Source organism: Microtus pennsylvanicus, chromosome 9, assembly GCF_037038515.1.
Source record: "Microtus pennsylvanicus isolate mMicPen1 chromosome 9, mMicPen1.hap1, whole genome shotgun sequence".
Taxonomy (NCBI): Eukaryota; Metazoa; Chordata; class Mammalia; order Rodentia; family Cricetidae; genus Microtus; species Microtus pennsylvanicus.
Window position 1 is genome coordinate 41,236,185 of NC_134587.1, and position 20,879 is coordinate 41,257,063.

A 20,879-nucleotide genomic window follows, 5' to 3' on the forward strand; every position below is an offset into this window, starting at 1 on the left:
AGACAAGGTGCCTAGATACCAACCTCAGTCCCAAGACCATATATGGCACAGACGATCCTTGGCCTCCAGGACAAAGACATCAGCAAACAGGAAAAGCAAAACGAGGCACATTTATCCATCAGTGACAGGGCATGGGAGCATGACTGATAACCTTAGGACTCACATCTTCTCAGGAAGAGACACCATAAGTTGATAAGCACAACCTCTCGGGAAGTCCATCCCTGCTGACCGTCCCTCCCAGCAGAGCTCAGCCCTCTGCAGTAAAGCAGTGCTGTATCTGCGCAATCCTCCTGCATGGGGCTTTTACTGAGAACAGAAATTCTGAAAAGAGTCAGTTCTGTGGTTTGAAAGAAGGTTCTCTGTAGCCACAGGCTGCTGGTCACTGTGACAGAGTGGAGAGCCAGCTGACTCTACAACCCATCCCTCTGCCTGTGGGTACCACACCCTGTGGGGAGCTGAATGGTGAAAGCGGAGTCATAGTCCAGCATTGAACACAGGGACTGCCATAGCATTCTACCCGTGAACCCATCAATGACCTCAGACACTCGCCCAGTCCAAGGTCATGACCCGAGATCCCCAGATCCCACCCTCAGCACTTCCAGGGCCCTCACCTTCTCAGTGCTGGCAGGAAATGTGCCCGCCCTGTAGGTAGCCACAGGAATCGCTAAAGCGCCTTCATCTGCTGCTGCTACAGAAAGTAGAGCCAGGCCCGCATTCAACAGGAGCAGCTTCATGGTCGCCATGGTGCCTTCTGTTCCTTGCTTCCCTGCAGCGTGTATATCCAGCACAGGGTGACACCCAGCCTCACCTGCACAAAGGCCCAGCCATGTGTGGGCTGATTGTACTGTTTTGCTTGGACCTCATGGACACATGGTGCTTATTTCTGTAATTAGCACCTGGCTGTGTTTTCACTCACTCTGAGGAAGCCTTGTTAGGAGAGAGGATGTTATCAGAGTGGGAAGCGCTACCTCAGAACCCAGAGCAAGGTGATAACCAGGACTCCCGAGTTCCCACCCTTTCCATGTCCAGGCTCTATTGCCACCAAAACCAGTCACAACGCTTCCTCTCCCTTCCCAGAACTTCCAGCTCCAAACACAGTCTCCAGTTCCTCTCCACATAGCAATGGTAGATACAGAAGCCATCCCCACCACCACAGCCCCCAGAGCGCTCAGCTCGTGTCTCTCCCCGCCACATTCTGGCACTCTGGCTCCTGTGTCCTGTCTTAACCACATACTTAAAAGGACCCTGCACACCACCCTGACTCTGCATGTCCTCCCTGCCGCTCCCATCCCACTCAGCAGCTGGGCTTCTAGGAAAGCTTCCAAATGCTACCTCCCATCTGCTCGGAGCGTCTCATTCCTCTCAGTTCAGGCTCCAAGAGTTGGGAGCTCAGACCAGACTGAAGTCTCCCAGATTACCCAACTCCCGTCGGTCCTCTGTTCTGTGCCACAGCACAGTGCAAATCCACTGCCTTGCTTCTGTGCACATGTGGAAGTGTGGGTGTGCCTGTGAACAAGTGGAACTCTACACTTCTGTCCATGTATGTATATGAGAGGGCACATGGGCATGGGGGGGGGGGAGTTCACGTGTATGCGTGTTTTTGAATTTTCGTCTCTCTATGTATGTTAGTACACTCTTTGTGCCTGGATATGTGTGTCTCTCTTTGTGTATACAAGTATTCATATACCAGTGTGTGTGCATATTTGTGTCTGCTCTCATATGTGTCTGTGTGTGAACCTGTGCCATTGTGGGAGAGGCATATTTTGTATATGTGTTTGTGTGTCTCTGTTTCTACATGTGCATCTGTATCTCTGTGTATTCATGTGGCACAGTCGGTGAGAATCCAAATCTGTGTCTGCATATGCCTGTCTCTGTGGATTTGTCTATGTGTGTGGGATAGTTTCCTAGATATTATGATAAGAATATGGAATAATTTTCACAGTCAACATGCATAAACACTTGGACACTAGCTGTAGGTACTTTGTTGGTAAAACTAGAAACTTTGGCACTGGTGCCTCACTAGAAGATGCTGGATACCAATGGAATCCCTCCTGGGTCTGCCCTGAGCCCTCTACCTCCTAATCTACTAGATTGTGTCAAGCCCCCATGCCCAGAGACCTGCCATGGCCAGGTGCGGTGACAGGCAGAGGGGGGTGGATCTCTGAGTTCTAGGCCATCCAGGTCTAGTAGCAAATTCCAGGCCAGTCAGGAATACATAGGGATCCTGTCACAGAAAAAGACAAGATCCTTACAATGTGAGAAATGGAAAACCAACCAAGGACACAAAAGACTTCAGGGCCCAGAAACCATTTTGGAACAAGATAAATAATTTTTAAGAAAATTAAGAACATCAAAACTAAGTGTGGTAGCATGCTTATACTCCCAGCCCTTCAGAGGTTTATGCAAGAAGTTCAAGACCATCCTTGGCCACATAATAAGGCTGAAACTAGCTGGAGCTACTAGAAATACTGCCTCAACAACAAAAAAAAAGTAACACCAGCTGCAACACTTGGGAGAGCAGGCCCTGCACCTCACCTGGGTAACACAATAGAGCCAACCTTGTTGGTAGAGGTATGGATTAGCCAGTCTCAAAGCTGTTACTTTTTAATATTTTTATTCATTTTACATACCAATCCCGGTTCCCCATCCTGCCCCTCCTCCCCCTCCCCCACACCTTCCTCTTACCCCCACCCACTCCTCAGAGAGGGTGAGGCTTCCAATGGGGAGTCAACAAAGCCGGGCACATCAAGTTGAGGCAGGACCAAGCTCCTTTCCCCTTCATCAAGGCTGAGCACGATATCCCACTGTATAAAGTAGGCTCCAAAAAGCCAGTTCATGCACCAGGGATAAATCTTGGTCCCACTGCCAAGGTCCCCACAAAAAGACCAAGAGACACAACTGTCACCCACATTCAGAGGGCCTAGTACAGTCCCATGCAGGCTCCGCAGCTGTCAGTCCAGAGTTCATGATCTCCCACTAGCTCAAGTCAGCTGTCTCTGTGGGTTTCCCCATCATGATCTTCACACACACACACACACACACACTCATATAATTTCTCCTCCCTCTCTTTGACTGGAGTCCAGAAACTTGGCCCAGTGTTTAGCTGTGGATCTCTGCATCTACTTCCGTCAGTTACTGGATGGGGGTCTTTGCTGACAATTAGGGTAGTCACCAGTCTCATTACTAGAGACAGTCAGTTCAGACACCCTCTCCACCATTGCTAGGAGTCTTAGCTGGGGTCATCCTTGAGGATTCCTGCAGCCCCAAAGTTGTAAGCATGGGAGAGCTGTCCCCACTACTAACTTGGCATGTGGTGGTATGGGAAGGTGAGAGATAGCCCTCATCACCCCTCATTCCTTACCACCTACAGAGCTGACCCTCCCCCTTACCAACTGCAGCACTCAGGAAATAGGCCCCGCCTGGCCCTCACCTAGGCAGCACAACAGGTCTGCCTGGTGCTCAGAGGGGAGGGTGACTCAGCCCCAATGCTACCAGCAAAGGAGAGCTGTCTCAGTTACTCATCAGACACATGGTAGCATTGGTGGAGGGGAGATGCCCTGAGACAGGTAGAGGAGCTGGCCCTGGGGTCATAAGAGTAGGAGGGCTGTGCCTACCCCTCATCAGCTGGCAGTACTCAGAAGAGTGGCCCGTCTACCTTACCTGAACAACGCAATAAAGCTGTCCTAATGGTGCGGGTGTGGGAGGGCTGACCCCGCGGGTGTGGAAGCAGAAGGACTAGCAGCCCTCCCCCCCATATCTTGCTCATTGCTGCAGGAGGTGAATTATCTGGGGCAATGCTGGAGAGCTCTCCCTGGTAGTGAAGATGGGGGAGAGCTGACTGTCAGACCAACCCTGAAGCAGCCCAGACCCAGAACTGGGGTTAGGACATGGCGGGCCCCAGCATTCACCCCGTCTATGACCTACTGGAGCACAAATGGAATGAGCCTGACCCCCAAACCCAAAGCTACAGGACCTCCACAACACAGGGCAACACAGGACATCAAATGAGAGTCCCGGTGAGGGCCCAGCATCAACAGTGTAGTAGAGACCAGAAGCTTTGGACCAGACCAGTGACCCTTTGCGATGAACACTTGCTAGTAAAGGTATTTGGACAAAGGGATTTACTGTGTGACTCACTGCGTCATACTGCAGCTTCCATGATAAGATCTTAAATTTTTTCTCTTACTACCCCCTTTTGTTCTATTAAATTTTGTTTTATTTGGGGGTGGAGCAGGGACAGGGGGTAGATGCAAAGGGACAGGGAAATGAATAGGCTCAAGATACATAAATAACAGACACATAAAACAAATTTTAAAAAAAGAGAAAAAAATCCAAAAAAATATAAAATTTTATACTGGGAACTGAGTTTGATCACAACACTGTTAAAGGGGGGAAAAAGTAACAATCTTTTATATTGAAAATTTTGGATGAAACTGGAGTTTCATCAACACTCAGCAAGTTCAGTCACGTGTCTCTAGGAAATACCCTGGGCTTCAGCGGTAGCATGTCTGACTAGCATCAATGAGGCCCTGAGTTCAATCCCAAGTACCTCAAAAAAGTAAAAAGAGGGCTAGAGAGACAGCTCAGTGGTTTAAAAACATTGGCTGTTCTTCCGGAGGTCCTGAGTTCAATTCCCACAACCACATGGGGACTCACAACCATCTATAATAAGATCTAGTACCCTCTTCTGGCCTGCAGGCATACATGCAGACAGAGCGTTCAGCCCTTAAAAAAATACATAAACAAATAAATTAATTGTAAAAAAAATTAAAGAAAATATATACTCATATACTAGAAATATACTTATTCCCAGGATGGATAACTAGCTATTCCCAAATGAACCAAAACTGAGCAGAGGCAATGGTCACAGGTTGCTGATCTGCCAGCTGGGCTGAGCAGGAGCCAAGCACCTCTGAGGCCTGCAGGCTGTGAGTCTCCCTGACCTCCTGCCTATTCCTAAGGGCACTGGCCATCTGCCAAGCCTCTCAGCAGAGGGAGGGACAGGCTGAGTGGGGATGCCCAGGCCCTCAGGTAACTGCATGACAGCATTTCTCCCATGTTCTGCAAGCTCTTGCTACATCTCACTGAGAAGGAGCTTAGAGACACAGTGGGAGCTGAGGGTGGCAACTCATGGGCTCAGTGTAGGGTAAGACAAGTGGTACTGGGCCTGCTAGACCCTGAAGTGGGGTAGATGGCGACACTTCATTATGTCTCTCAAATCTTCCCAGTTCCACACAGCCTGGAGTGACCCTGGATATAAGCCTGGCCTCTCCGATAGGAATTCAGCTATCGGTTCCTGATTGCCTGATGGTTCTTGGGCACAGCCACATATCTCAGCTTCTTCATGACGGAGGGCCAGCCCAGCAGCTGCTGGTCCCACACGTACTCTGGGGACAGCACCTTTGTAGGCTTGTGGTACAGCAGGTACTTGTTCAGATGACTCTCATCATGCCACACGGCCTCGATGCCATTGGCCTTGTCCTCCACCATAGCCTGATGGCAGGCCTTGGTGAGACGGTGCACCTCCACCACTGATCCCCCAAAGAAGGCCCCCATGTAATAAAAGTCACCCTGATCCCAGGGGATGTAGGCCCGGGACTTCGGCTGCCGCTCGTAAGTAAAGGCCTCTCGGCTGCTTCTGTAGAAGCCAGGATGCAGGGTACCGAAGAGTGCTGAGAGAATCTCCACACCCACATGGTCTTGGAACTTCATGTCCACATCTGCACACACCAGGTAGTCCACCTCCTGCAGAAAGCGCCGCTCAGAGAAGTCGCTGATCATCTCCATCCTGTGCATGGACACATCCTGCCAGCGGGAGTAGTTGCGCACGGTCAGCACCACCAGCTTCCGTCCTGCCCCCAGGGGCACCTGCGGCACCTCGGCAGGACGGTCAGTGAAGACATAGTAGATGACCTTGTGTCCCACCATGAAGTGCTGCTCTGCTGTCTCCAGGAACAGTTTCAGGAACACCACATACCTGTGGACGATGACAAAGGGGTAAGCAGAGGTTTAACACAGCTAGGGCAAGACTAACCAGGGCGGGGGCCCAGGCTGCAGAAACCATGGCTACCATGAGGCTTGAAGCAACAGCATCCCCACTTTACAGCTGTACTGAGCAGTCTGCAGGCTGTTCCTCACCTCACCCTCCTTTGCTGCAGAAGGGTGCAAATGTTAGCAAAGAACACTAAGGTTCCTTTGAAGCACCCTGGAAGGTTTCAACCAGGCAGCAGAGATGATTCCAGACCAGGGGTTCTAGGCACGTGCCATGAAGATATCTCTTGTCTTGGCAAGCCCCTCAGCAGGCCACCTCTCCAGGAGTCTGTCACCCTCCCCAGAGAGGGACAGCTCCCTCCCAACACATTCCACATCCCACACCCTTGCATTAGCCTGAGCAGAGCCTGTGCTAATAGGGCCCCACTTTCTAAACCCTGGAGGAACTGGATGAATCTGTAAGGGCCTGGTACCCGCACCCCTCCTTTGTGGCACTCTCAATGCCTTGTCTCAGGAAAGGAAGGGGTCTCTGTATCCCAGACCTTCCTCATCGGAGACATGAAGGTGCTGGGGAGAAGGCACTCAGTAACTCGCTATGTCCCTAAGACTCTATCCACATTTACTCCACCAGAGGAAGAATCATCTCAAAGTACGCAGGGAGGGGAGACAGACGCCCTAGAAAGAAGGGCAAGCCTATCCCAACCCTCAGGTCCAAGGGCAAAGGCTTGTAACCCAGGTTCTATATCCTCTCCCAGCCCAAGACGTTTTCACCTGCTTCAGATGATTGCTTCTCCCCTGATGACCCCCAGGGCCATGCGCCACCACCATGGGAATGGGGATCCCATCACCTAGCAAGTGTGCCGAGTCTCCCCACTTCAAGGTCAGAAACAGGCAAGTGGCTGTGCTCCCTGTGTCAAGGTGACCATAGGCCCCAGCTAGTTCCCTCAGAGGCCTTCTTCCCACAGACAGAGCACCTACCCACCCCTGGCAGGGCTCTTGCTCACGTCCCCAGCAGCACCCAGACAAGGTAGTGTGTGTGTCTTGTTACTGTAAAGTCCTCTGTCCCTGGCACTGCAGGCATTCTCAAGGTGCCTACGATCCCTCCAGCTGAGCTCCAAACCTGTCTCATGTCTGATTAGTACGGAGGGCTCGGAGCTACCCTTGGATCTCACCCAGCACTGCAGAGGACAGTGCCCCTTCTCATATGCTGGCAGCACAGATGGCTTCTCTTAGTCCCCCACAGCCTTCGGCACGGGACTGTTACACTGCCCCCCTTCTATAGGCTCCTATACAGAAAGTTTCTTGCCTGTGACCCAGAGTCAGCCTGACCCAGAGTCTCAAGGCCTCACAGGTCTGTCACTCACTGCACACAGGGCTGCGGATAACGGTTTCAAGCAATCCTCACTGTCCACCCTGTCCTGCGTCTGAGGACACATTAGTGGTCACAGCTCTGTTGGCATCCTGGTCCTTGCTGCCAGCTGTGGGGATGAGGACACCTACCTAAAGTGTGTACTGAGGGAGGTAAATGGCACCTGGCTGTGAGCACACAGAGAGGGACAGCAGGCTCCGGAAGGGGGCGGTGCTGGATTCATTCCCCTGTGAGCCCATCAGGAAGGCGGCAGAGTGAACCAGCCCCACCCACACTGCATCCTAAATACAAACTGATATGTGATATGCCTGGCCTCCACCTTGACAATTGTGTGTGTGCGTGCGTGTGTGTGTGTGTGTGTGTTGTGTGTGTGTGCATGCCCATTGTATATATTCATATTTCCTTGCCTGTGTGCCTGTGTGGAGACCAGAAGTTGACTTTGGGTGACTTCTTCTGTCATTTCTTTCTGTTCTTTGGACAGGGTTCCTTCTCTGACTCTGAAGCTCACTGTTTGCCTATGCTGTCCAGAAAGCTGCCTGGATCCACTTGTCTCTCCCCAACAGCCACAGTACTGGGATTGCAGGGGTGTGACTCCATGCCCAGCCATTACATATGTGTTAGGGATCAAACTCAGGTCCTCATGTCCTTAAGAAAGTGCTTTATCCTCTAGCCATCTCTCCAGCACCCTCTGCTTACTTTTTGATGGCAAACACGGTCAGTCCAATGGTGGTGTTCTGAAGCCTGAACTGCTCATTCAGGATGTCGATGTTGAAGGTCCCCTCCCAGATGATGGGAGCCAGCCACGGAGTCAAGACAAGAACATCATTTCTACTACATGGGAGGAGAGCCAGAGGCAACATGTGACCAAACACATCTGCAGGAACCCTTCTCAGATTCCACACCCTCAGCTTCCCCCGGGGCTGCCCACCATTCCAACCCCAGCACAGTCATAAAAGCAACTGAGTTTACTGCCACTGCAGCCACCATCTGAAACCCCTGATGACAGAGACAGGAAACAAGGACCAGAAGCCCAAATGGGAAATGGGAGCCAGAAGATGCTCTGGGTTCCAGATTTGAATGAACACTCTGAAAGGATTAGCAAGGTGAGGGCAATGAGAAGCATAATCAGGCTTTGGGCTTTCTCTGAGTTTGGTTTTGTTTTTTGTTTTTTTTTTCCAGTGCTGGAGACTGACCCAGGGCCTCAGGTGTACTTCTGAACTATTCCCCGAGCAAGCAAATCGTCCTTCCGTACCTTTGCGACTCCTGCACTACACAGGCACTGACTAAATCTACTCACCTGGGTGTCAGAACATTTGGCTGGGCATGGGACATCCTGCAAAAAGAAAGCACAGGAGCTCAAAGTGACAGGAAGGTCACTGAGATGCAAACAGACCTGAATGAGCAGGCACGAAAGGGAAAATGAGGTTGAAGACAGGAAAGACAGCAGTGCTCCCACCCCGAATATATTTATGGACAGCAGGGGGCAGCAGAGGCTGCTCTGGGCAGTCTAGCCAAGGACTGGACCCATCCACGTAAAGTCAGAGGCAACACAGCAGCATAGAACAGAAAGTTCATCTAGTTAGCAACACACACACAGAGAGAGAGAGAGTCATATGACAGCACACACACATGACACCCACTCACCTAGACACAGCCTCTGAGTCTCCCAGTTCCTCACTTCTTTGGCTCAGGAACCCATAGCTGTGGGAAGGGTGTGCACAGGGGCAGCTGTTCAAGACACAGACCTGAGACTGCATGTCCCTCCCTCCAAAATGCACCACTGTACCAACCACAGTGAGCACACAAGTTCTCAGTGGGGATGGAGAGCCACGAGACAGACTAAGCATGCCCACCTCCACTGGAAGAGAGGTGGCAAGAAGAAGGACCCTGGGGACAAGGTCGGAATCTGGATGCCTACAGCAGTTACAGGTACCTATTGCCCAAGGTCACATGAAGGACTATTCCCTGGCCGTGTCCACAGAATCCCCAGTAGACATAGCAGTGTCTTGCCTTTGTGAGTGTTCACAGACCATCTGCATCTAGAGAAGGCTGCAGCTCAGTCCCCAGGCCTTCCTTCCTCTCCTTCCCCAGGGCCACCCCCTCAAACACATCGCTAGGAACAAAGACTGAGCATCCAGACCCAGACCCATTTGCAGAATCAGAGGAAGACAACTGTCCTGCAACCAAAGCTTCACCATGAGGACAGGCAAAAGCTGGACCTGCCACCATGGGAGTGGCCAAGAGCACCCAAATCACGGCCATGGAAACAGGCATGCTCACGGCTCAGGGTCTCCATCAGGGTCTCGGGAGCTGCTCCTCACCAGCCTGGATTCTCACCCAAAGAAGACCAAGACGAGCACTGTGAGGAGGATCCCGAGGTGAAGCAAGTAGTATCTTTGTCTTCCTGAAAAACAGCAGCATGGAATCCAGTTACTCACCCCCTTCTTGGGCCTGACCGCCCTCCAGTCCTCTCCTGAGATTCAGAGGTCATCCCCAGGACCACACCCACCACTGTGCCCTATCTCAGGCAGCCCCAATGCCAGCTGAGGCTCCAGCCTGGCTGAGCACTCAGAGGGGAAAGTTGTTTACTTCCTGCTCCTGACTCCAGCTGCTCCCTTGAGCCCTCAGGATCCCCTTGGGCCCCATGTCCTCATAACACTGAGTACTCCTTCCCTGGGTAAAAAGAAATGAACCAAATGAATATCTTGGGGTCACTGCAGCTCCATCAGAGGAGGCTAGGGAAGCTCCCCTTTTGTCCCCTGTAGACTCACATCCACAGGGCCAGCAGCTGGTCTGTTCTAGGACTTTTTCTCACGCTGGAGTTGAAACCCAGGGCTGAAGAGTATTGGGTAAGTGTACCATCACTGACCCTTAATACCTCAGATGACTTTCACGTCTCTAGAAGTTATGTATTCTCATAATCAAGTTCAAATAGACCTAAAAGACATAGATCTAAATAGACTCAGGTGTGGGCTCTGGAGAAGAGCGCAGCGGGTAAAGCTTTTGTCATAGCCACACAAGCATAGGGACCTCAGTTCAGATCCCCAGAGCCTAGGAAAAGCCAGACATCTGGAATCCCAGCACTCCTGTGATGAGGTGGGAGGGGGTGGAAGAATCAGGAAGCTCACAGTCAGCTGGGCTGCACACAGCAAGGAACAACAAAGAAAACCTGTCTCAAACAAGGTGTAAGGCAAGGACTGTCATTCCCCATGGCTGTCCTCTGTCACTCACAGGCACACCCACACTCACATGGTGTGTTTTTAAAGGTTTATGTCTAAACACAACTGCACCCAGAGCCACAGGTGAGTGTCTGAGCACCTGGTTAAAGAGCCCTGCTCTCTAGGCCCTAGCTCCTGCTCCTCCCCCACTCGGGACACCCTCAGTGACCATACAGCAGTACCCTCTCCCACCAACTAACCCCCGCTTCTGCACCAGCAACCACCCCACCGGCCCCACCAGCACCTGGAAGGACAGCCATCACTGGACCCACAGGACAGTACCAGTGGCTACTGGAGCCACAGGCCCCAACTGTACCTGGAGGAAAAGTGACCTCCTGGATACAGGCCCCACCGGTAGTGGCACCAATTGGGATCCCCAGAGGCTCAGGCTCCATATACACTGATCAGAGAAGAAGATGGATAGACAGCAGTGTACAAATACATTCAACAACACCAAGAGGAATATGACAATGCCAGAAATCAGTGGTCCTGCATCAGCAAGACCCAAACAGCCCAACGCAGATGAAGCAGAAGGAAAAGACCTTAAAAATAACTTTAGGAAGATAATAGAGCCCCTTAAATAATAAATTAAAATTCCCTTAAAGAAATGGAGGAAAGGACAAACAAAAAATTGGAAGAAATCAATAAATCCCTTTTTTTATATTTATTTATTTATTATGTATACAATATTCTGTCTGTGTGCATGTCTGCACTCCAGAAGAGGGCGCCAGACCTCTTTACAGATGATTGTGAGCCACCATGTGGTTGCCGGGAATTGAACTCAGAACCTTTGGAAGAGCAGGCAATGCTCTTAACCACTGAGCCATCTCTCCAGCCCCCAATAAATCCCTTTTTAAAAGCCAAGAAAAAAAAATAATGAAACAGGTGAAGGAAACAGTTCAAGACTTGAAAACTGAAATAGAGGCAATAAAGAAAATACAAGCCAAGGGAATTCTGGAAATGGAAAATCTGGGTAAATGAACAGAACTACAAATACAAGTATAACCGACAGAATGCAAGAGACGGAGAGAGTCTCAGGAGTTGAAGATACGATAGAGGAACTAGATTCATCGGTCAAAGAAAAGGTTAAATTCAACCAATGCTTACCACAAAATATCCATGAAATCTGGGACACCATGAAAAGACCAAACCTAAGAACAGAAGAAGGAGAAGAATTCCAGCTCAAAGGCACAAAAAAATATATTCAATAAAATCAAAGAAGAAAACTTTCCTAACCTAAAAAGGGATATCCCTACGAAGGTACAAGAAGCTTACAGAACACCAAATAGACTGGACCAAAAAAAAAAGCCTCTCATCATATAATAATCAAAACACTAAACACACAAAAGAAAAAATTAAGAACTTAAAAGGAAAAAAGACAAGCAACATATAAAGTCGGGCCTCTCAGAATTACAGACAGCTTGGGGTTGGAGAGATGGCTCAGAGGTTAACAGCACTGGCTGCTCTTCCAAAGGTCCTGAGTTCAATTCCCAGCAACCACATGGGCTCACAACCATCTATAGTGAGATCTAGTGTCCTCTTCTGGCCTGCAGGCACACATACAGGCAGAACACTGTTTACATAATAAATAAACCTTATTTTTTAAAAAAAAGAATTACAAACAGCTTCTCAACTACTATATCCAGCAAAGCTTTCAGTCTCCATAGACAGAGAAAAGAAGATATCCCATGAATAAACCAAATATAAACAATACCTAGCCACAAACCCAACCTTACAGAAAGCACCAGAAGGAAAACTAACTTCCAACCCAAGGAAGTTAGCTGCACCCATGAAAACAGGCAACTGATAGTCTCACAGCAGAGAACCCCAAAGAAGGGAAATGCACAAATACTACCATTGAAAAACAGCAGGAACTAACAATCACTTAATATCAATGGACTCAATTCACTTACAAAAAAAGACACCAGCTAACATATTGGACACAAAAATGGATTCCATCCTTCTACTGCATGCAAGAAACACACCTCAAGCTCAAAGACAGACATTGCCTCAGAGCAAAGGACTGGGAAAGGAATTTCTAATCAAATGGACCTGCGAAACAAGCAGGTGTAGCTATCCTAACATCTAACAAGATAGGTTTCAAACTAAAATCAATCAAAAGAGATGGAGAAGGGCATTTTATACTCATCACCGTAAAAATCCATCAATATGAAGTCTCAATTCTGAACATCTATGCTCCGAACACAAGGGCACCCAAATTTGTAAAAGAAGCATCACTAAAGCTTAAATCACACATCAAACCCCACAGACTAATAGCAGGAGACTTCAACACCCCACTCTCACCAACAGACAGGTCTGCCAGACAGAAACTTAACAGAGAAATAAGAGAACTAACAGATGTTATGACTCAAATAGACTTAACATGTATCTATAGAACATTTCCACCCAAACAAAAAAGAATATACCTTCTTCTCAGCACCTCATGGAAACTCCTCTAAAATCGACCACATACTCAGTAACAAGGTAAACCTCCACAGATACAAAAAAAATTAGAATAACCCCTTGTACCTTATCAGATCACCATTACTTAAAGTCAGAATTCAACAGCAATACTAATTCCAGAAAGCCCACAAACACATGAAAATTAAACAATGCTCTCCTGAATCATCAATGGGTCAGGACCCAACTAAACCCTCTGAATATGGATGACAGTTATGTGGCTTGATTTGTTGGGGGATCCCCTGGCAGTGGGATCAGAACTTATTCTGGGTACATGAACTGGCTCTTTGGATCCCATTCCCTATGGTGGGATACCTTCTTCAGCCTTGATACGGAAGGGAGGGGCGTGGTCCTGCCTCAACCTGGTATACCAGTCTTTGTTGACTGTCCAAGGGAGACTCTATCCCTCTGATGAGTGGACGGGGGGATAGGATGGGGGAGGTCGAGGGGAGAAGGAGAGGAGAGAGGAGGAATGGGGGCTATTATATAAAATGAAAAAAAGCACTGATTAAATATCACAGAACAGATGGCGGGGGCTCATGGAGTCCCATCCTATCTAAGGACTACTGGTAACTCTCAGCCTGGGGGGCGGGACGGGGAGAAGAGTCCACTTTCTTCAGGAATGCAGCCTCTTGACTTCTCATGCTCCAGTAGATGACCCCACACCCAAGCACATGCGGGTGGCATCAAGTAGATTCAGTGTTGGGTTTTTTTTTTTTTGAAAAAAAAAATCACATGAAGTTGTGAGGAAAGCTGTGGTTGAGAAATAGAAGAGGAGATGGAAGGGAGGGATATAGGGTACATTTGATCAAAACATATATATGAAATTCTCAAACAATAGAAATAAATCTAAAAAAGAAAAAGTATTTTCAGTCACACTACAAAGACAGCTCGGTGGTTCAGAGGACACACTGCACTTGCATAGGACCCCGGTTCAATTCTCAACACTCACACTGGGCGGCTCACAACCTCCCGTAATTTGAGCTCTAAGAGGACCTCCTGAAACCTCTGGCCTCCACAGGTACCTATTCACATGCCCACACACAGACACATTCACGTAATTTTAAAATAATAAAATTAAATCGTTTTTTAAAAACACTTATCTTGCCAGGTGGTGCTGGCACACACCTTTAATCCCAGCACTTGGGAGGCAGAGACAGGTGGATCTCTGAGTTAGAGGCCAATTGCTCTACAGAGTGAACTCCAGGACAACCAAGGTTACACAAAGAAAACTGGTCTAAAAACAAAACCAAACAAACAAAAAAGTCACTTAGCTACACACATATGGGTCCATTTCTGGACTCTGCAAACAGTCTGTGGAGCTTTAGGTCTACCCTAACTCCAACCTGCACTGACACCCTGTACGGATGTAGGTGTGAGTTGAGACTATAGGGGCATATGGGCATATTAAAATCATATCTGGGAAACCGGACTTGGTGATTTGAGTAAGAATGGCCCCTACAGGCTCATATTTGAATACTTAGTCACCAGGGAGTAGCACTACTTGAGAAGGCTCAGGTGGTATGGCCATGTTAGAGTGAATGTGGCCTTGTTGGAGGAAGTGCAGTCAGTGTTTCTTTGGTTTTTTTGTTTGTTTGTTTGTTTAACTTTAAGGTTTCAAATACCCCATGTCCAGCCCAGCCTCTCTCTCACTCTTTGCCTGCTGCCTGGAGGTCAGGATGGTGCTCTCAGCTACTGCTCTGGTGCCATGTATGCCAACATGGTGATAATGGACTGAGACTATAGGGCTCTGGAACTATAAGCAAGTCCCAATTAAATGCTTTCTTTTGTAAGAGTTGCTGTGGTCATGGTGTCTCTTCACAGCAACAGAACGGGGACTGAGTGCCATGGGCCATGCCAGAGGATCAGCGAGCTGCAATGTCAGCCCAGCAGAAGGGAATCCTCTGATGCGACAGTCTCGTTTAGGCAAGGACACGGGACTGCAGACCTTGAAATGTCTTTTGCTTCTGCTGCTGTGCCTCTACATGTTTGCTGCAGCTCTCTTTCTCTGGGATCTAGCGTGGTGTGAGTGAACATAGGGAGATCTCCACTGCCTGTAATGTAGTGTGTTTATCGCTTGGAAACATTCCGTCCTATTGGGTATTTTTACCGTGGATTGTCAAGGACATGACCCCTCCCTAAATACTGTCGAATTTGATAATGATAATGATAGCTTATACAGAGTTTTGATAAACCAAAATAGATACAAGAAAAGTTTCACTGCCAGGGTCTGTGAGTGTCACCTAAGGAGCTGCATGGATTGTAGCTCAAATTAATGATTAACAATTGAATCACAATAGTTCTGCTAGTTTAAATTCTTTTAACCTTCATGCCGGGAGATGTGTGCACAGGTCTCAAAGTGCATCACAGCGGAAGCAAAGCTGAAAATAATGTAGCTAGACTAAGATGTTTTTGTTAAATAACTTTGAGGTGAAAAGCCCAAGAAGACATGCCAAAGTTTGAGAAAGGCGCAGAGTTGAGTGTGGAACTCTTTAAGGTCAGGGAACAAGAACAAGGCAGCTCAATTGTTTTAGGCTGACTACTCTCCTTGCTAGGTTTGGTTGATGACCAAAGGTGACAACTAATCCCTTAAACCCATTTCTGCCCTCAATATCCTGACATAAAAAAACTACTAATGAATGGATATGCACCCTAAAGATTTAAAGCAGAGCTGACTGATTCTTTTTCATTTGTAAAAGTTTAGGTTTGTGACTCCTTTAAGATTCCTTACAAGATTATCTTTCAAGATAAGTAGTAAAGTAATTGGCCCTTTCTCTGTAACTGCAAAATGCAGCCTGCCAGTAAAAGTGACAAGAACACTCTGCTTGCCCACACAGCTGTTCTTTAGCAAGTTGCTTGGGTATGAATGTATGTGGGTTCTTGGGATAATCTGTCTTTTACCCGTAATACATAAAATGTTTAATCATGTGAGGGAGATGAAAAACACGTTTTTACCTATGTTCATTCACTTGAGAAGTGGAATACAACCGTTTTGACTCTTGTACTGAAAGATTCTGTTGGGATTTAAAAGATGTGGAAAAGCATGAGAGGAAGGAGAGAGAGAGGGAGAGAGTGCCGGAGCCTGCCCCACCACCACCCCCACAGCTGTAACTAAGACAGATGTTGATACCGGGGAGCAGGGTATTGCTGTGGCTTCAACCCGAATGTGGGCTCTGCAACCCCGGACTACAAAAGTGGTTGAACTCTTTAAGCCAGGTTTAATGTGCATCCTAGTAGAACGTGGGAGACAGCAGCGCTGAGAGCGATGTAAAATTATGAGGATCCAGCTCAAGTTTCAGACGGGAAGAATATTAGTGGCCTAAGGGCCATTCTTGTGATATTTTGACAAAGAACGCAGCTGCTGTCCGCCCTTGTCCAAAAAAAATATGACCGAGGCTAAAATGAAGAGTTTTGGATTATTGGTGTGTGTAGAGGAGGAGATTTAAAGTCAGCCTACTGTTGACAGAGCTATTAACTCTGTATTCTTTGGCAATCACTTACGCTGGTCTATCATGAAAAGGAACAAGCTGGACAAAGAAAAACACAAAATGTCCAGCGTGAGGAGAAAATGAGCATCGGAAGGTGTAATAAAGCTAAGTCCAGTGCTCAAGGAGATAAAAAGTTTAAAGAAAAGCCTGGTGCGCCTCAGTCAGGGGTGGGTTCTCACCCCACCTGCAGGATCCCCTGTGGCCTCCTTTCCTCTGCTCTTAGCTCCCATTTCCCTGTGGACACCAGAAGCTATCTGAGATAGCGCTGCCTCCCGGGTGGGATTAGAAAAGGGAGGGGAGTGTAGAGAGGAGGGAAGCCTCGGAGGGAGCACACAACGTTTGTTCTTTATAACTGTCCCGCTGAGGTCACTCACCCAAACACAGCTCCGTCATCGCTCCGCCCGCACTTGCTCCAGCTCGCGCAGCCCACCACGACAGCAGCAGGTGACGGGTGACGGCCGGGAGGGACTCACGGAGGGACCTACTTGGGAACACAGATCCACACCCCAAGCTTCCTAAGAACAGCCGTTGGCCATTGGTTGGGCTGATTCCGAGAAGCTCCGCCCCTCCCGGCCTGTGGCGTCCAGACACAGGGCACACAACCAGCTTAAGGACGCGTACTCCGGTGCCCCTCCCATTGGTGCCTACCCCAGAGCATCCTGAGCCGTTCCTGCCTGGGGACTCTCAGCTTCTTACAAGGCCATTAACACTAGGGGCCGGTTACATCCAGCAACTCCAGTGCGCAGGACTCAGATGCACTCCTCGGCGTCTCCAGACCCATGGTCCTGTCCCAAGACCTAGGCTTGTCCTCTGCTTGATAGGATCTCTGGGCTGGATGCAGACACTGTACCCTGCGTGGAAGAGGGATGGGTCCTGTGTAAAGACCATGGTGCCCGCAAGTTCTCTTTTCTGGCAGGTGCTGTTTCCAGGTCTGTTAGAGTACTCTTCAACTTCTTCTGCTTTGTGTTCTCCTGATCCAGTTTTAGCAGGTGAGAACACAGAATCACCCAGAGGTGACAGGGTCGAGCAGAATGGAGTTTGGTGCCCGCATATCTTTTTTTAATTCATGTTTCTTACTCCTCTGCCGTCTCTAATTCCTGTCAGCTAACTGCCTTCATCCTCCTACCCTTGTTAAGCCTGGGCCCCAGGGCCTCTGGGAGCCAGAATACTGAGGCCTTAGGGCCTCCTCATAGCTCTCGACCTTTGCTTCTCTCCTAGGCTTCCTTCCCAGGCTTCCAGTACCTGGCTGAGAGCTAGCCGGCCTGCTCTACCACAGCTGACTTATGTCCTAGAAGACTCGAAGACTCAAAGTTGTGGACATACCCGCTCTCGCCAGCCTACTATATGGAGTCAGGAAGGCACCATCAGAATCCTAGCAAGTTATTTTGTAGGAAAGAGAGAGAGAGAGAGAGAGAGAGAGAGAGAGAGAGAGAGAGAGGAGAGGAGAGGAGAGGAGAGGAGAGGAGAGGAGAGGAGAGGAGAGGAGAGGAGAGGAGAGGAGAGGAGAGGAGAGGAGAGGAGAGGAGAGGAGAGGAGAGGAGAGGAGAGGAGAGGAGAGGAGAGGAGAGGAGAGGAGAGGAGAGGAGAGGAGAGGAGAGGAGAGGGAGATATTAACTTAAATTTTATGTGGGGAAGCAAAACCCCCGGGACAGCTGACATAGTGAAGAGGGATAAAGCCTTAGGACTCACACTACTGATGCAGATAGACAAATGTAGCAGAATTAAGAGCCCAGAAATAGACCCACAGATATCAGCTCACTGGTCTTCAGCAAAGGAGGAATGTCAATACAGTGGAGAAAGGACAGTACTGGATTGGTTAAACACCCACATACCAAACAAACAAGCAAAATACTGCCCAGCCTTCATAAAAGTTAATCCAGTACAGCTCAACTGCAAATACAGTTCCTAGAGGACAGCTCAGGAGGAAATGGAGACCATGAGAGTTTTGGTGATGACCTTTTAGATATAATACCAAAGGCAGGGTACATGAAAAAAAATAATTAAAATTAATCATTAATTAAAATTAATGGTTAAAAATTAATCATTAATTAAACTTTTCGTCTCTGACAAAGGAGGAAAAACAAGCTATAAAGTGATTGAAAAATAAAAAACATTATCTGATGAAGGACTATCATCCAAAGTACATATAAGACCAGCAAACCCTACTGTGGTTACTTAATCACAATACTTAAAGCTACTTAACCATCAGCTTTCTAAGCTCTAGAATCGACTAAGACACATCTCTGGGAAGGCGGTTCCAGGAAGTATTGACTGAGTGGACAGCACCTTCCTGCAGTGGCCCAGATAGAGAGGGGTCCAGGGAAGAGCCTTGTGCATGCTTTCCTCCCTTAGCTTCTTGCTGGTAAGTGTGTCCCTCTCGTGGCTGCCACTGCCACAGCCTGTTGTCAACAGCATCACTTGAGAAAGAAACACATTTCACTGGCTGCATTGTAAACATGGCAAAAATTGCCCGAAACATACCTAGACCTTCAAAATATTCCTGGCCTTTTGGAATCTTTTGTTGATTTCTTGGTTGTCTTACAAAAGTAGTAAAAAAAGGTTACTGAGCCAACAAAAGGAAAGTCTTTGTCCATTACAGGCAAGCACTGAGTCTAGGTGGGCCAGTTTCTGAAGATGTGGGAAACCAGGGCACCTGCAGAAGGACAGTAGAGATGGCTTGGTGGCTCACAGACAGCTAAGAATAATTTTAACATGCCAAATTCTGCACTTGTTGGCTAATCAATGGAGAACAAGTTTTCTAAGGATGAGTGACCCCTTGTCTGTCTTCCTGTGACACCAGGAAATAGCTGCAGTTAGCAACAACTCAGGGGATGTACCTGTTACAGGGTAAGGACCCAAAGACCACTCAGCACCACCAAAGTCCAAATTGAGTCTCTGTTAAGACAGCCATCAACTGCCTGTGGAGAAACACTTCTTACAGAGCAGCCCCAATGTATGTAATGGGGATTTTTAAAGACAACCATCACAGAAAAGCTACATCCTCATTGGCAGTTTCATGGAGAAGCAAGCAAGTAGTTGAACAAGAGCCAACAACATGCAGTTAGTTGGGAGCATTTCGACCCTGAGTTTCTAGAATAGAGTTGGGTGCTTTCCCACGGGACCTTTTAGGACAGGGGATAGAAACCAAAAATGACTTCAGCTGAGACAAGATGGAGAAATCTTTACCCTGTTACAATACCCAGTGGACAATGGAATATTTCATTCCCAGTAGCAACTTCAGAGGGTGCAGGATAAACCTGCCAGCAGGTAGAAATGTGGATCTTACTATTGCAATGGGCATTCAAGCAGTGCCTACAGGAATTTGGGGACCTATTTTCCCTAGGCACAGTGGGATTGAGGAGTCCAAGAATAAGAATATAACTGTTGAATTAGGAGCAGCGGGGCTACGTCCCCAGCACCCGGCCGCCCACATGGCTAGCTTATGCCCCGAAATAATTACACGGACACTGTATTCTTTTAAACACAGTGGCCCATTAGTTCCAGCCTCTTATTGGCTAGCTCTTACATATTGAGCTAAGCCATTTCTAATAATCTGTGTAGAAAGATCTTAACCTGCGTCTGTCTGGGGTGGGAGAATCATGACGACCGACTGACTCAGCTTCTTTCTCCCAGCATTCTGTTATGTTTACTCCACCTACCTAATTTTATGTCCTATTAAAGGGCCAAGGCAGTCTCTTTATTTAACCAATGAAATTAACACAAAACAGAAGACTCTCCCCCATCATATAACAATGTAGATTTCAAAAATAGGAATGCAGAAATAAAGAAATAAAGGAATGTAGAAATAGAGTTGTAAGCCTAGGAGAATGAGAACAGACTGTCAGCAGCTTTCTCAGTAGTTTGAGGATTAACTATTAACAGTGGGCTACTCCGCTTTACAACCCATAGCTCTATTAACAAGGCCAAAGCATCTCTTTGCAAACTGAGAGCTAGCCTATGGGTATGCGCTGAGTCAACTTTTAGGAAATAGTTTATTCCTGCTATGTAAAACTGGCAGCCTCAAAAAGAAGGCACAGGGCTTCAGTAAGCACTATCTGGAAGTACCAAGGAAGGCAATAGGTTAATCACAATCATTAGTTTAACTGAAAAAAATAAAGATTGTAACTGGAGAGTTCAAGAATAAGAAAATAAAAATGTAGATTCCAAAACTAAGAATGTAGAAATAAAGAAATATAAAGTTATAAGTCTAGGAGAATGAGAACAGACTGTCAGCAGCTTTCTCAGTAGATCAAGGGTCAATCATTCACAGTGAGCTATATTTTCTCAGCCGCTTAAGAAGCCTCCATCAGCCTAGGTCATTTCATTTTATAACTGGCTGTTCTATTTACAAGG

At 47.9% G+C, this 20,879-nt stretch overlaps 1 protein-coding gene across 2 annotated transcripts; it reads right to left on the minus strand.

Moving 5' to 3' along the window:
* Positions 1-2,621: 2,621 nt before the first annotated feature.
* LOC142857381 (histo-blood group ABO system transferase 2) lies at positions 2,622-17,043 on the minus strand. Of its 2 annotated transcripts, none has more exons than XM_075985520.1 (6): positions 16,901-17,036; positions 9,698-9,764; positions 9,005-9,061; positions 8,658-8,693; positions 8,057-8,191; positions 2,622-5,977 (listed from the first exon to the last, which is right to left on the minus strand). In XM_075985520.1, exons 1-6 carry the CDS (start codon positions 16,917-16,919, stop codon positions 5,287-5,289), a joined length of 1,005 nt encoding a protein of 334 aa, XP_075841635.1. In that variant the 5' UTR covers positions 16,920-17,036; the 3' UTR covers positions 2,622-5,286. The 2 variants fall into 2 exon arrangements, with proteins under 2 accessions (XP_075841635.1, XP_075841634.1); XM_075985519.1 differs by having other exon boundaries at positions 2,625-5,977; positions 9,641-9,764; positions 16,901-17,043.
* Positions 17,044-20,879: the final 3,836 nt, after the last annotated feature.

What these genes read in the sequence shown, in the direction of transcription:
- LOC142857381 (XM_075985520.1), bottom strand. An exon ending in CTCGTCTTGGTCTTCTTTGG is followed by an intron (nt 9,062 to 9,697) that starts GTGAGAATCCAG and finishes CCCTTCCCACAG; the next exon opens with CTATGGGTTCCTGAGCCAAA. An exon ending in ACCGTGTTTGCCATCAAAAA is followed by an intron (nt 5,978 to 8,056) that starts GTAAGCAGAGGG and finishes CATCGTCCACAG; the next exon opens with GTATGTGGTGTTCCTGAAAC.